The 16,441-nt window shown below is 38.1% G+C and overlaps 3 protein-coding genes across 4 annotated transcripts in view; 2 read left to right on the forward strand and 1 right to left on the reverse strand.

The window, feature by feature from the left end:
- Window positions 1–13,589, forward strand: part of Oct-TyrR (Octopamine-Tyramine receptor) — a 48,840-nt gene extending 35,251 nt beyond the window's left edge. For both annotated transcript variants that reach the window (XM_089466831.1, XM_018008980.2), the window contains 2 exons: window positions 8,942–10,564; window positions 11,485–13,589. In XM_089466831.1, coding sequence (XP_089322957.1) covers window positions 9,134–10,564; window positions 11,485–11,874 — 1,821 coding nt within the window. In that variant the 5' untranslated portion in view covers window positions 8,942–9,133 and the 3' untranslated portion in view covers window positions 11,875–13,589. The remainder of the gene's footprint in view (window positions 1–8,941; window positions 10,565–11,484) is intronic.
- A 139-nt stretch (window positions 13,590–13,728) lies between these two features.
- On the forward strand, window positions 13,729–15,007 carry viaf (viral IAP-associated factor). Its single transcript, XM_018008919.2, has 2 exons — window positions 13,729–13,888; window positions 14,078–15,007. Exons 1-2 carry the CDS (start codon window positions 13,883–13,885, stop codon window positions 14,792–14,794), a joined length of 723 nt encoding a protein of 240 aa, XP_017864408.1. The 5' UTR covers window positions 13,729–13,882; the 3' UTR covers window positions 14,795–15,007.
- LOC108614688 (tubulin polyglutamylase complex subunit 2) lies at window positions 14,890–16,350 on the reverse strand. Its single transcript, XM_018008918.2, has 4 exons — window positions 15,947–16,350; window positions 15,725–15,892; window positions 15,435–15,670; window positions 14,890–15,373 (listed from the first exon to the last, which is right to left on the reverse strand). The coding sequence occupies exons 1-4, from the start codon at window positions 16,014–16,016 to the stop codon at window positions 15,011–15,013; spliced, it is 837 nt and encodes a 278-aa protein (XP_017864407.1). The 5' UTR covers window positions 16,017–16,350; the 3' UTR covers window positions 14,890–15,010.
- Window positions 16,351–16,441: the final 91 nt, after the last annotated feature.

Here is a 16,441-nt window from a genome sequence, read left to right on the forward strand (position 1 = left end):
AAAAAGAAGGATGTGTGCATATATGTATTCATATAGATAGATAAATAGATAGAGGTAGAAATAGATATATGTAAGTCTATACATGTATCTATGTATCTATGTATCGATGTATCTATGTATCTATGTATCTATGTATCTATGTATCTATGTATCTATGTATCTATGTATCTATGTATCTATGTATCTATGTATCTATGTATCTATGTATCTATGTATCTATGTATCTATGTATCTATGTATCTATGTATCTATGTATCTATGTATCTATGTATCTATGTATCTATGTATCTATGTATCTATGTATCTATGTATCTATGTATCTATGTATCTATGTATCTATGTATCTATGTATCTATGTATCTATTTGTCTATGTATCTATGTATCGATGTATCTATGCATCTATGTATCTATGCATCTATGTATCTATGTATCTATATATCTATGTATCTATGTATCTATGTATCTATGTATCTATGTATCTATTTATCTATGTATCTATGTATCTATGTATCTATATCTATGTATCTATGTATCTATGTATCTATGTATCTATGTATCTATCTTTCTATTTTCCATTTTCCTATCTTTCAATTTCTATGTCTCTATCTCTCTATCTATATAGATCGATGGATGGATATATACAGTCAAAAATAAAGTAATTAATAAATAGCACAATCTATTCCATAATATTTTCACCATATCTTGCCAGCTCAATCAAACTAGTGAATAATAAATAGTTATAAAATAGAAGTGAGTACGAAAAACCCAATCAGCTTTAACAAAGCCATAAAAGCTTAATAACCCAGCCAATATTAGTCTGCATCAACTCATATAAACTTAAATATTTCAAATCAAGCAGAGGTCAGCGTATCTGTTAGTCAGACGCTGCACTTTACAGCACTCAAAGTTGTTTTGAAATGTTTGTGGCCAGAGATTCCATATTGGATGCCTGCCAAGCGCATTTCTCGTTTGGAAAGCCAAACATTCTTGGCAAATGGGTTTCCACGGGATTCGATATGCTCGGATCAGATCTAAAATGCATATTACAATTGCAAAAATGTGCAGTAGAGTGCAATTTTTGACTGACAGTTGTGGGTGTAGCTCGACTGAGTGTGTGTATGTGTGTATGCCCATCTGTGTGTGTGTGTGTGTGTGTGTGTGTGTTAAGTGCAGTACACATGTGCTTGGCTGTTAGCTAGTAGTTAACATGGCTGGCTTGCCAATGATTTCCATGTTTAGCCATCGCTCGCAGTCGACGTGCATGTGTCAGGTACGCACACACCCTTCTGGTCTGCCGGCTAACTGTCCATTCATACGTCTCTTTCTCTGTCTCTCTGTCTCCGTGCCCCTCGATTTATCTCTTTCTGCTACGCTTCTGGAACTGGTTGGCTGTCTGTCTGTCACTGCTGCGATTGTGCACAAAGTGCATCAATTTTTAAAAAGCATGGCCCGCATTAATGGCCAGCGCTGCGCCAGGGCTGCAAAATGCAAATTGCTGACACGTCGAACATGGGAAACGAACTGATTGACGTCAGCTGAAAGGGCGAATGTGTCAGCGATTAGATGGTATTTTTGCTAGCACTTAAACTGTTTTGTGGCCAGTGCTTTAATTGACATTTCTAGTTAAAAAAAAAAAAAAAACAAAAAAAAAAAAAAAAGAATTCATTGCAAATATGAGCAAAACAAATCAATTAAGGAAAAGTGGGAACTGTGAATGGTATTTTTAAACTATAAGTATGTATGTAGTATGGCTTAGAGATAAAAAATTGAAGCCTGGCAGAGTATTCATTATATTGGCTTTGCTGAAAAAGTCTGAAATGCATTTTTTCCACAATTCATTTTAGAAATGAAAAATATTGAGAAAATCAGAGTGGCAGGAAAAACGCAAACAAATTGGTAGACGAAAATTGAGAGAAAGGGAGAAAGGGAAAGGGGAGAATAAATTCATAGGAAAAGTTAAACAGAGTGTGGGAGCAAATAAGAGAGAGAGAGAGAGAGAGAGAGAGAGAGAGAGATAGATAGATAGAAAAGTAGTGAGAAAGCAAGAGAGAGGGAGGTTGAGAGAAAAAGAGGAACAGGCTAACAGAAAAATATTGACGAAAGCACATTGAGAGAAACAGTAAAAAGAAAAGAAAAATAAGAGAATTTGTTTCAACAATTACTAAAACTGAAATTTAAATATAAAATTTTTCACTTAACGATATTAAATTGAAGCCTCGGCCAATCTAATTTGATTAGGAATGTAAAATTCGGAAATGCACATTATAGCATTCATTTCAATTAAGCAAATGGCTCGCCAAGACAACTCTACTATCCCATTTAGAAATATCTCTCCAGTCCGTCCGACGCAAACTGAACGACTAAAACTATTCAACCCTGAATTGGCACACACAATTTACATATGAAAAAGCTTTTTGGCAATCGCCGCGCTGCGCTGCACTGCACTGCGCTGCTTACACATCAATGCGTTGCGTTTGCGTTGTGTCATTGAATAAACTTGCAGTCGGGAAAATTTTACACGTGGCCATGCAAGACATGCGATGAAACACAGCAAACGGATTGAAGCCGGAGACGCATACGCAAACACGCGCAAGACTCAATGTGTAATACAAACACACACACACACACACACACACACACACACAGTCAGTAGTGTAAACAAATTTGCAAGTGTGTGGCTGAGAGGGTGTGTGTGTGGCTGTATATGTGTGTTGAGCTATTGCTGTGCTTTATAATACATTAAGCTCGCATCAAGCCCCTCAGAAAAGTGCGAACAGCAAACTGTCAGCTCAGCAAATAGATAAGAAGAGAGAAGTCAAGCCAGCTCGAATTTACCATTTTCAAATTGTTATATTCTCCGCATATCGCGCTGCCCATATAAATGGCAAGTGAAACTGAACTGAAACCAAAAACGCGCATTAAAGGCCTCAGAATCGAACGCAAATGAACGTGTTCGAAAGCCTCAGCGAAATGGAAGCCTCGCATGCGAAATGTGAATGGCTCGAATTGAATTGAACACAGCCAGAAAATTGCGAAATGCGGATGCCAAACTGCGGCCATGTGGGTGTGTGTGAGTGTGTGTGTGTGCGTGTGTGGATAAGGTTGAAGCCATTCGCATTTTCATTTCGCTGGACTTTATTGAAACAGGTCGACTTCCATTTTGACGGCCGAGGGAGGGGAACTAGCAATAGGCATAGGCTATAATAGAAATACAGCGGGCACGTTCCGCCAAAGCGGACAATGCCATGGCCACAAAAGGAGACTTGAAGTGGGCAGAAATTGTTAGAAATGGATACAGCTAGTTGCGGTATCGCAAACGCCAGCCAGTTGTCGGTATCTGGGGCGTGGCATAAGCCTATGCGATTTGAATGAGAGGCAGCAGAACAAACAGAGAATGGAGCGAGTCACGATAGGCTCTTAATTGATCCAACTGGGTGTGGCACAGCAACCAGTTGAATACGGCGAATGAATGAACCAGCAGCTGAATTATGTATAGAACTTGGCAAACTTTTTGATTTAGATATGCGAGTTTCCTTTTTTTTGTGGAATATTCAAGTATGGGAAGTTGTGCTAACTAAGAGGTGGACTAAGTGGATTGAGATGTTGTGAAACACAAAGGGCATGTGACCTAACAGCCTCTTAACTTCTTGATTGACAAGTTAGCTAAGCTACTGAGAATAATACAAAAGCAAATTGGAAACATGTTTCCATAAGAACTATCGATTAGAAAATTGTGTTAAGTTTAATAATACTTAAAATGGCTCGAGGCGCTGTTAAGTAAAATCATATTAGCATATTGAAGCTTTAGCTAAATTTATACGAAAATATATATAAATATATTCCTTCAGTCAAAGAACATTTTAAAATAGAAAATATATACATTACATAGTGAACTCTATCGGATCATGAAATCAGCTGAGGCCATTCCAGCTTCGACATATATATATTTTATGATATATTTATGTATTTATTTATTGAATATATTGAGATAATAACTATATAACATAAACAAGTACAGCAAATTATTACAATGGTGATATTATTGTATTTTTATTGAGATATGTATAAACATATCTAATTATATACCTATCTATTTATCTGTATATTTTATATATATTTACAAAGTTTTAAAATATATTTTTTAGATGAATATCTGGGGATCGATAGTAAAATTATCATGAATATATGTATTTTAAAATATATAAATATGATTAAATCCATTAAAAAATTTAATATATAACCAGCAGAAGCAAAAGCAGTTTGCTATAAATATTTCATAAACCAATACCAAAATTTTTATTAATATGCTAAAATGTCATTTAATATAAAGGCTTTTATCTTTAATCTGTAAAATTCTTTCAAGAACTCTTTTGAGTCCAAAGGCCTTTAATAGCCATTAGCATATGAGACAGCTCATTAGCTAATAAAATACATCGCGACCTCTTAATAAAATTCACATAACAATACCAAAGCATAGGCCAATATAAATATATTACCTTTAAGCCATATGCATTTCGCAGCATTAGGCTAAGCATAGGTAAGCTTTAAGCCGTGCTAACAGCCACGAATCACGCATGTATTACTTCATCTGCAATGCCTGCTGCTCACCTGCCACTCACCTTCCATGCGCCTATCTGTATTAAATATGTAGAGGCTCCTGTGTATCCTTACGATGCGGGATATGCGCAAATGAGCCCTTATTTATAGGCCACTCTGGGCATCTAAAAATAAAACACTCGCAAACTTGTTGTTTTAGCCACTTGTTTATATCTATACTCCAGTGTGTCTCTGTGTGTGTGTGTCTGTGTGTGGGTGCGGCTGTCGATGGCATGTAAATAAAACAATAGCCAAATTCGACAAGTGTCTTAACAAATTTCAGTAATTGGCATTCCTCCACCAAACTTTGCCGTTTTTCATTTATTCTTCCGCTGTGCGTTTATAAGAATCACCCGATGTTCATTGTCTTTTTCTGTCTTTAATTCCCTGCTATTTGCAAAGCCTATTGAGTTTTCCAAAGAACTGCTGACTTTTGTTTCACTCTAGATATATCATATATAATCATATACTATTGACAAGAAATAATGGAAATCATATTTAGACTCCGCGTCATCAGGATAGCGTTGCCACATTCATTGAATGTAATATCATTGAAGCTATAGTATTATGTTTTATGTCATACTACTCTCAGACTTATGTTTGCTGGAATAAAATCAAATTAGGTTGCCTGTCAATTTTTTTTTACGAAGAAATACATTAAAATTTGTCGAAACTTGACAAGCGAAATAATCAAGACAAATATTTTGCATTTTCCTATAACATCGGCAGAAATGAGATATATTTATGTATATTCCTTTCTAGGAAAAAGATTAGAGCAATATAAAGAAGCACCAGACTATTTCTTTATATATTAATTTAACAACCAAAAATGTTTAGTTATTAAACTAGTTGAACTCTTGTGAAAGTAAAATTATTTTCTTTAATTGCTTTTAAATTACATTACCCTCATTTAGCTAAGAGAGTATCAGACAGTCGTTTACACCCAACAATTAAGTTCTATATGCTTCATTTTGAATTTTGTTGCAGTCAAGTAACATTTTGTTTGATTCAGTTGCCTGATTTAACATTTAACATTTTAAGATGCCGAACCATAAATATAAAAATTCCTTAAATATAAAAATATAAGGGCAACTGGTTTTCAAGCACTAAATCCAATTTTCTCCAATATTACATAAATGCTCGAAATAATTCAATTTTATATAAATTGTTTTACATATTCTCTTGCATATATTTCTACTTCAAGTGCTTCATTTAAAAACCAAAAATTTATCGCATTCAAGCAAATATTTCATCTAATTAAACAGTATTATGTGGTTTATAGAAATTTGCCCATTATTTTTTCAAAGTTAAAACTTGCCATTATACAAGAGGGAACAAGCGGGCTTACTAGGGGAAAAACTTGAAAAGTTTTGCTAATGACAGCCGAGCCAAGCAGAACTCAGTTGAATATCTGGGCGATAACGTGTTTATCTATGTGTGTGTGTATGTGTGTGTGTGTATGTGAGTGTGTGCGTCTATCTATATGTTTGTTTGTTTGTTTGTATAGATTATCATAGCATATCACACACATCGCCAAGGTCATGTTCACAAAAACTTTTGCATATGCAAAACCAGACTGAAAAGAAAAGTGCAAAGCGTTTGCCGTTGGAAAACTCAAGGCAACTTATCCAAAGCTTTTCATGCTAGCACACACCCACCCACACAGACTCAGTCACCCACTCGTACACCCCATACACTCACACAGACACACACACTCTGCTTGTAATCAGCTTATCACTAAGCATTCAGTCCACGGCGGACCCTAGTGTTGAGCTCTGCATTTATGCAATTAAAGCGCTAAATCAACTTAAATCAGATAGCAGACGTTCCCCCCTTTCGCTTAGTAACATCCGATCTCTGGCCACACTGTGCCTGACGCCGCTCATCAAGCTGACCCACTGCATAAATTAATATCTGCCACTAAAAAAAAAAAAGAAAAGCAACATTTAAAGCTTACAGAAATCAAGGTGAGCTTCAGGTTCAGCTGCAAGGCCTCCGAAAGCCGAGCGGTTCGCGCGCGCCATGAAATACGAGGCAAACAATTTTTTGGCCTGAATGAAAATGTTTTTTCCCTTCTGGTTTCCTCTAGCTTTCCTTCCCACTTTTTTTTGCGAATCGCGTGCGCGCAGTTTATGAGCCGGTTATTTTGATTAATGCTTTTCCAGCGACTGCCACTGCGACTGCGATGGCAAACGCCGACAGGGGCAGAAGGCACGCAGCAAGAGGTTGAGCGGATAAATGTGTCAGGCGCTGAAGCCGGCAAAAATACGGCGGAACAATTATGTCCAATTTATAGACTAGCCTAAGATTAGCCGAGATTCAGCTGGCAGCGGGACAAAGATGCTTAGCTATTCGCAGATAAATCAAATGACTCGAGTCAGTTGCTGTTGTTGATGATGTTGCAACTGCTCAATTTGAGCAATAAAATCTTGAGATGAGTCTTGACGTTGACTAACTGAATTGGATTGAAAGTGTTGTTTCACATATGCTAAGCAATTGGAATTGACTTTGGTTTGATTAATTTCCTATATATGTATGCTGACTGAGTAAATTTTCTGGAGGGTATAAATGGAAGCAATAGTACTCTTAGAAAGTTGAACTTCGTAGAAGTAGATGCACACCTACACATCTATCACCCACACATAAGCACATAAGCACATAAGCACTGACAAATTAGTTATTGAGAGTCCAGTCTAGTTATATTTATAGCCCTAATTAAATTAACAGAGCAATAATTTTCTCTCTCTTGCGGGATTGCAAAATGATATATAAAAGAGAACATTTGCATAGCTTCTACCACATTGACGAAATTAGCAAGCATATCGAGACAAAGGCCTCAGTAGCCAGTGCTTTGATATAAAAATTAAATTAATTTTAAATTTTATATCAACACTTACTTCTAAATAAATAAATAACATTCATATATAGCTTTCCTCAATTATAAATAAGAATTGGATATGGATATGCATTTAGCATTTGACGCTCTAATCTGGACAGAACGAATAGTCGCACGAATGTACAACCCTATAAAGAGACTGCCAGGCACAGAGACAGATAAATCTACAAAATAGCAACACAACTGCATAGACAAAGCAACATTAACTTTACTAATCATACTTATCAAGTTTACGCATACAGATATATGCTTTATTAAGTAGGTCACGCCTATTGCTGCTTTTTGCTGCCTTTTGCACACATTAGCATAATTACATTATACATATTTAATAGACTCAAAGTTCTGCTCTAAATATACTTCTTATCTGCGGTGCACATAAGAAGACGGATTAAAAGTAATTTGAATAACTCGTCATAAAACGAAAAGCTGAGTACTCTAAGCCTACTCCAAAGAAGAGAATGCTAATACTCAGATTAAAGTCGTATCCATAGCTACTATATTGCTTATAAGCAAAGCAAAGATAATGATTTAACACTTATTCAATATACTCCCATTAGTAACCCTGCCTTCATTTGAGACTAAGTAAAACATTTAAGTGACAAGATCGCTTCTCTTTTTACATTTCTTACTCAGTATGAGTATGACATTTAACCACTTGCAGCACATCTCACTCATTTCTCTTACCCACTCGCATATCAGGCAAGTTGGCCTTCAAAATGTCCAGTTGCTGTCGTAACATCTTTTATTACAAGACTATCGACCGTAGCTCAAGCTAAGTAGCTCGCTGTATTATTTTACAGTTGGCATTTTACTTGAGCTGGCATTTTTAATTAGTTAGCTTCCTCCCGTTAAAGGAGTCCAACAGCATATTGTCAGCTAAATTCTTAATGGCTTTCTGACAAGACCCTTTTCCGAAATCTTTGTTAATTCCCTTCTTTTCTTCATACTCTTTCAATTAGAGTCAACTGATTAAATCCGCCTTTGAGAGTTTTTCACTTCTATTGTTAACTTTGCTATTCTTAAATGTTTTCTGAAAACTTGTAAATGATTTTTTCCTGGGCTGAGTCCGATTTGCTGTTTTGAAATAAATCATGCAAAATAAATATGAACTTAATGAAATATCTAAATATGTAGAGCTACTATAAATGTACTTTAATATATTTATTTATATTTAATAATTTACTTCTAATCTAAAGTATCATGCAAAATAAATATGAATTTAAGGAAACATCTAAATATGTAGAGCTACTATAAATGCTTTAATATATGTACATATATATTTCTATTTAATAATTTACTTCTTATCTAAAGTACCCAATTATATCAGCTCTATATAATGAGTCGTGCTTGCTGCAACATAATATTTGTTTATCGTTAAGCTGTCAAAAATTGTCAACGAAATGAAATCAAATTTTTCACGCACAACTGAATTTCTCATGTCCTTGCAGCACACACAGCGTTCAGTGAACCGGAGAGAGACAGAGAGAGAGAGGGACAGAGAGAGAGACCAAGGGTGAACAATATTACAAGGCAGCAGCCACACACAACAGGAAGAGAACGCGAACGTGGACAAGGACAACGACAACAACAACAACAACAAGAACGAGAACGCTGCGTGGCAGTGTTAGCAGGATGTCAAAATGCCATCGGCAGATCAAATCTTGTTCATAAATGTCACCACAACGGTGGCCGCGGCTGCGTTGACAGCTGCCGCAGCCGTCAACAGCACGCCAGAGGCATCAACAACAGCAGCAGCAAGCAACGGACGCAGTGTTGAGACAGCAGCAGCAGCATCAACAGCAACAGTGGCATCCACAACAACAGCAGCGCTGGCGGCCAATCTGTCTGGTTCGCTGGTGGACAGCTTAACAACAACGGCAACAACAACAGCAACTGCAACAGCCACAGCAATTGTCGAGTCAACGAACGATTGCAGCGCTCTGGCCGTAGAGAAGCTGCACGGCAGCTTCCTCGGCGTGCAGCTGGCGGTGCCGGAGTGGGAGGCGCTGCTCACAGCGCTGGTTCTCTCCATCATCATAGTGCTGACGATCATTGGCAACATTCTGGTCATACTGAGCGTCTTCACCTACAAGCCGTTGCGCATCGTCCAGAACTTCTTTATCGTGTCCCTGGCCGTGGCCGATTTGACGGTCGCATTGCTCGTGCTGCCACTCAATGTGGCCTACTCGATACTGGGACGCTGGGAGTTCGGCATACACCTGTGCAAGCTGTGGCTCACCTGCGATGTCCTCTGCTGCACCTCGTCCATACTGAATCTTTGTGCCATTGCACTGGATCGCTACTGGGCCATCACCGACCCGATCAACTATGCCCAGAAGCGAACCGTGGGCCGTGTGCTGCTCCTCATCTCGGGCGTCTGGCTGCTGTCGCTGTTGATCAGCAGCCCGCCCCTGATTGGCTGGAATGACTGGCCGGATGAGTTCACCAGCGCCACGCCCTGTGAGCTAACCTCGCAGCGCGGCTATGTCATCTACTCCTCGCTGGGCTCCTTCTTCATACCGCTGATCATCATGACCATCGTCTACATCGAGATCTTTGTGGCCACGCGACGCCGCCTGCGTGAGCGTGCCAAGGCCAACAAGCTGAATACGATCGCATTGAAGAACACCGATCTGGAGGCCATCAATGCCGGCAACGTGGCCGTGGGCGGCAGCTCGACCAGCTCCAAGGCGCGTGCTCTGGGCAGCCTCTGCGGCAGTTGGCTGTGCTGCGGCCGCGATCGCGCCAACTTTGCCGCGCCCATGATTCACAACGATCAGGAGAGTCTGAGCAGCGAGACACACGCCCAGCCAGAGGGCAACAATGAGTCACAGCAGCAACAGCAGCAACATGTTGTGGTGTTGGTCAAGAAGTCGCGACGTGCCAAGATCAAGGACTCCATCAAGCATGGCAAGGCGCGAGGCAATCGACGTTCGCAGTCATCGTCGTCGGCCTGCGAGCCGCACGGCGAGCAACAGTTGCTGCCACAAGGCAACAGCAATAATGCAGCAGGCAAATCGGATCCCGAGATAAGCACAGAGAGCGGCAGTGATCCCAAAGGCTGCATACAGGTGGGTTAGCTATGGTTAGATAGGGCTTAGATGCAGAAGTAGAGGCTGAGAGATTTAGACTGTAGTAATATTAAATTATTTCTTTAATGAAAAATTTCTAAAAATATTTTAATAAATATTCAAGTTTTTGGTTTAACGATGCCATTAAATTTGCAATTAAAATGGTCACCATTCTGAAATTTAATATTTTTATTTGAAAGGTCACAGTCTGAAGTAGACTCCAAATTGGGGCAGTCTGTTCCTTCGCTTACAACCATAAAATATTGGGTGACACAGCTTAAACGAACTTTCAAGGCGAATACCATAATAGTCGACAAATTGAGCTGGCTACGCCCAACACGGTTAAGAAACCCCGCAAAATGGTTTTAGATGTTAGCCGGCTGAAGCTGCGTGAGCCAGATGAAATTATTGGCAAATGCCTTTAGATTTATAGCTGCCTTTCAATTAAAAAAATTAAGAAAAATTTGGCGATTCGCTTAGTTAGTTACTTAATTAGAATCGTTAGTCAATTTGCTATTTGTTTAGGCTAAAATAGATTGCAAAGAAAATATGCACCAAAAAATAAAAACTAAAAATAAATTAATTAATTAATTTAATTAAATTAAATAACAATAATATTCAAGTTTGAAAAAGAAATCGCTTGATGATAGAAGACTTGCAGACAATGAAGGGCTGGAATCTGCGGTAATTGACTATTTCAATGAGCCAGAAGATTTTTATCATAAACAGAATATCGAAGCAATAGAAAATGGCTTCGAAAACACAATTTATAAAATTTATTTTATAAAACACAATTTATATTGCTAGACTTTCCTTTTTTATATCAGATATTTCAGAAAACACCCTCGTATATAATATGAGCTATACATATATATATATACATATATACTCTATCCATGCAAATTTCCACCACATTTCAGGTGTGCGTAACCCAAACTGAGGAGCAAACCTCGCTGAAGCTGACGCCGCCGCAGTCGTCGTCAACAGGTGTCGCTGCAGCCAGCGCATTGCAGAAGAAGCCGAGCACCGTGAATCAGTTCATTGAGGAGAAACAGAAGATCTCGTTGTCCAAGGAGCGAAGGGCTGCCCGCACGCTGGGCATCATCATGGGCGTGTTTGTCATCTGCTGGCTGCCCTTCTTTCTCATGTATGTGATTCTGCCGTTCTGCCAGAGCTGCTGTCCCACAAACAAGTTCAAGAACTTCATCACCTGGCTGGGCTACATCAATTCCGGCCTCAATCCGGTCATCTATACGATTTTCAATCTGGACTATAGACGCGCATTCAAAAGACTTCTGGGCATCAAGTGATATGACAGCTCGGGCCGAGCGCAAGTGTGCGATAAGCGAGAGAGCGTCAGTCAAAGTGTGTGCCAAAGGTTGATATGATTCGCGAATGTGTGGAAACACCTGACAAACTCTTACACTCAAATATGGTTTCACTCATTTGTAAAAAGATCTCAAAGTTTCATTTAAAGCAATTTATATGTACTAAATAAGAAAGTTACAAATAATTGAGAAAGAAACCAAAATATCATAAAGCAATTTCCAATAGCTTATAAAAAATTTCTTGTTAGAAAAGCTAATTCTAGTTCTAAAAATCTCAAACTATTTTTTATTTTCACTATTTCAACTTATAAAATTAATTTTTTGTCGGGTGACATCAGCTCGAGATTAGTTTGCATCACTTTTGTCGGGTGTTTCGGGCTTTTAGAAATAAATGTAAACTGTTAAATATACTCATGAAACAAAAAATAAAAAATATAAAAAAATTTTATGTGTGCAAGCGCTATTAAAAAAAAGAAAAAAAAATCAGCATTCAAATTAGAGAAAAAAATATGATACAAATAAAATTAAAAACAAAATGAAAAACTAATTGAATTTAACTAAATGTTTAGGCACGAGTTTGTTGCAAAACTTTCATGTTTCACTAGTCGGCGCATAAATTTAATATATATAAAATATATACATAAATAAACAGCTATTATATATTATAATATATAAAAAATTAGCTAAATTCACGCGCGCTCAACAATGAGAAACTTCCAATTGTTTACTTAAGCATTAATTTAAAAATATTTATACATAAATTTAGGTAAATGAATTTATGAAAACAAACCAAAAATATTAATCATAATAACTTATTATAAATGTATTTATAATTTACGCTTATTTGTTAAATAAATTAATTTAACATGAATTATTTTCATGACAAAGCATCAAATGTGTTGAGTGTGCAATAGCACAGCTATAAGCATAAATTAAATTAAATTTAAATAAAAATAAAAAATATAAAAGGAAATTAAATTAAATGTTACATTATGCAATAGAGTTATCAAATACATATATATATAAATTGATGTATAATACCATGAAAAAAAAAAAACTAAATCCATGGAAATTTTTCAATTTTGATGGTGTACGATAATTTCACTAATTAAATTGTTTAATTAGCAAATGCAAATGGACAAAAAGACAGATTCGAATAAAAGTTATAGTGTAAAAAAAAAAAAAAAAAAAAATCACCCTATTTTTTATGAATTTTTTTAAAAAGCAAACTGCTGAACTTCAGCATATAGATTTATATTGGGTGGGCAAAGAACTTTTTATGAGTTGAACAGTCGCGAGCAATAACCCATAATTGAATTATCGATTACTGCGCTACTTATACTAATTAAATGGGCTAAGTGCGTTTTATACGCTGATTATCAAAAGTTTCTGGAAGTTTAGTCGCTAAAGCCCAAAGAAGGTCAAGACTTAAAGCAGCATTTCTTAACCCTCAGCTTAACCCACAAAGAAATTAAATATAAATTAATCAAGTGAAACATTCAATTACTCCTTAATTATAACTTGCCTGTTTATATTCAAATACAATAGGTGCTGCATAATGGATAAATAAATATACAGTATTTACATAAACATACATATGTACACATAGAACCACATGTTGCACATTTTACCAGCTGAGCAACTTACATATGTAGCTAAAACCTTAACAGTACCTGTTGTTAACATATGTCGTTACTAATGTTAACATTTGAACACCTCCTTAGCTTACACGAGCTGACTGCTATGCTGGGCCCTAATGGAAAAAATAACAGCGGCATGTGTTAACAGCGCTGTTAAATAATTTAGAATTAGTATTTTTTTAGTATTTTGGCACGTTCTTTTTGGGATTACTTACAGTGCATTTTGAGTTTCGGTTTCTGTTTACCATATTTCGGTTAGTCATATTATATATTTAGTTAAAATTAAGTGAAAAGAACTTCACTATTTATTTATTTCGACGTAGTAACTTTAAGCAAGTAATAAAACAACAATGCAGGTAAGATAACTGCCAGAGCAACACAATTAGTATCAACAATTAATACTTTCTGACGTATGTATATAAATATCTTTATGCATGTGCATTCTCTTATCTCCATATTTGGTAAAAACCAAATCAAAACGCAACGCATGAGTGCTTGCTATACAAATTCTAAATGAAAACTAAAAGAATATATACTTGCTATAGGACCCAAATGAAGATACCGAATGGAATGATGTGCTGCGCGCTAAGGGAATCATTGGACCCAAACAAAAGGAGGCAGAGATCACAGAAGATCAAATCCAGGCCATGATGAATGATGTCATTCAGCGAAGGACGGATTTGCCTCCACAAGAGGGTCAGCGCGACAAGCTGATCGACGATATGTCACTGGATGAGCTGGACGAGCTCGAGGACTCTGAAGACGAGGCTGTACTGGAACAATATCGACAACGTCGCATCGCCGAGATGCGGGCATTAGCAGAGAAGCCACGGTTCGGCAGCGTGCGTGAAATCTCTGGCCAGGATTATGTCAATGAGGTGACAAAGGCTGGCGAGGGCATTTGGGTGGTGCTGCATCTGTATGCCAATGGTGTCCCGCTCTGTGCCCTCATCCACCATCACATGCAACAGCTGGCTGTTCGCTTCCCGCAGACGAAATTCCTGCGCTCCATTGCCACGACCTGCATACCCAACTTCCCTGAGAAGAACCTGCCCACCATTTTCGTATACCACGAGGGTGCCATGCGTAAACAGTTTATTGGACCCATCGAACTGCGTGGCGAGAAGCTGACGCTCGACGAGCTGGAGTTTATGCTGGGCCAAGTGGGCGCTGTGCCCACTGAAATCAAGGAGGATCCCAAGCCACAAATCCGAGATAAAATGTTAGCCGATTTGGAGGACAAGAGCTCAGAGTTCTTTTAGATCTCATTCTATGCTAAGAGAACAAAGAGCATGCCAAGTCACAAATCAGGAATAAGATAAGCTCGGAATTCTTTCAAAAAAAAAAAATAACTTCATTCTACTTTATGTCATGTGTTCATATTAAGCCATTTCTTTTTGCAGTACAATCTAAATCCTTACTCGATCTTTGTGCATTTGTTAACATAATAAAAAATAACAATTTTTGCTACCAAAGCTTCACTTGTTGTGCGACTTCGCAATGCTCGTTGAGGATTTGGTCGTGCCCTTCGGTTTGCTGCGAAAGATGTTCGGATCGAGAATATTGTAAGGATGCTCGCAAGCGGGATTGATTGTGCGTCCACGTCTCGGTTCATTTTTCTCCAGCAAATGCGGAGCTAGCAGTAGAAACAGCTGCTCCGTCCACGAGGGCAGGCCAAAGCTGGAGAAGCACAGCTCCCAGTAGGGCAAACCCAAATGCGCAATGGCCATGCGCAGATACTCGCTGAACGTCTCGGACAGGAACTGCCAGGTCAGCGTGTTTAGCTCCAGCAAATAAAACTTTGGATTATTCGAGCTGGTTGAATCATACAGCATGCAAACCTGCAAATTGATGAATCATTTATATTTGATAAAAAAAATTCATTGTTAGATCTTAGCTCACCTTAGCCACTTCATTGATATTGTTAATTTCGAATATTTTAGTCTTGGCTGTAATGATGGGCAAGGGATTATCCCATTTGTCCTTGGGTATCGGGGCAGTCACTGGCGCCGAGCTGGTCGAACTTGTTGAGGAAGCGGAAGGGGTAACCAGTGGAGTGGTCTCGATATTCTCACGCAGCAACGTCACCTGCAGCAGGTGCGGAAAGTGTATATAGCCGACTCGACGCACATCGGTAGCTAATGGAGATTTGTATATATATATCATCTGTTATATATAATCTCTTCACTTACGCGAATATTGATAGCTCCAATGCAGCACAAAGCCATCGGTGGATAGGTAAAACTTTTTCATGTCCTCTGGCAGGTAGACACAGTGCCTCTGCTCCCAGTTGACCACCTGGCAGGGATTCAACGGCTGCCGACGCTCCAAGCTCACATTGCAGACGCGTGGCACAGATGCTAAAATTGGTTAAATATAGTTTAGGCTATATCAAATACGCTCGCACCACTCACATAGAGTTTTGATGAGACCCAGAGTTAGGTTCTCGTAGAAAGCGTCTTCCAGTGAGATTTTCTTATGCATTTTGCCTGGCTTATATAAATAGTCAAATAGTAGTTTGTAGGCAAGTAAACAATGCCTGCCTGGTCGGTGGTTACGCTGGCAACGGAGTCGCGCCTGAGTGGTTTCTATGGCCGCTTATGACTGTAGCTCCACATATATGGCTTAGAGAGTTAATTCAGAATGGCTTAAACTGAATTTGTATCAATTAAATTTTAGATCGTATTACACTGTAAATTGACGCTATACAATTTGGTCCAAATTTACAACTGGAGAGTAAACTACTTGATCATAAATTTAAATAGGATTGTGAATGTGATTATATTATTATATTTTAATGATATGTAAAACGCATGGCAGACTTTTTTATACCCTGAACCCATTGAAAATGGGAAATCAGGGTATAATGGTTTTGTGAAAAAGTATGTAACGGGCAGAAGGAGGCGTGG

The sequence above is a fragment of the Drosophila arizonae genome, chromosome 4, assembly GCF_054131065.1.
Source record: "Drosophila arizonae isolate 15081-1271.41 chromosome 4, UAZ_ARI_1.0, whole genome shotgun sequence".
Lineage (NCBI taxonomy): Eukaryota > Metazoa > Arthropoda > Insecta > Diptera > Drosophilidae > Drosophila > Drosophila arizonae.

Excerpts from the sequence above, each read along its gene's own strand:
- LOC108614688 (XM_018008918.2), bottom strand. The coding sequence starts at position 16,016 with ATGCATAAGAAAATCTCACTGGAAGACGCTTTCTACGAGAACCTAACT. Across the intron at positions 15,893-15,946 it reads GGGTCTCATCAAAACTCTAT|CATCTGTGCCACGCGTCTGC; the intron begins GTGAGTGGTGCG and ends AACCAATTTTAG. Across the intron at positions 15,374-15,434 it reads ATATCAATGAAGTGGCTAAG|GTTTGCATGCTGTATGATTC; the intron begins GTGAGCTAAGAT and ends ATCAATTTGCAG.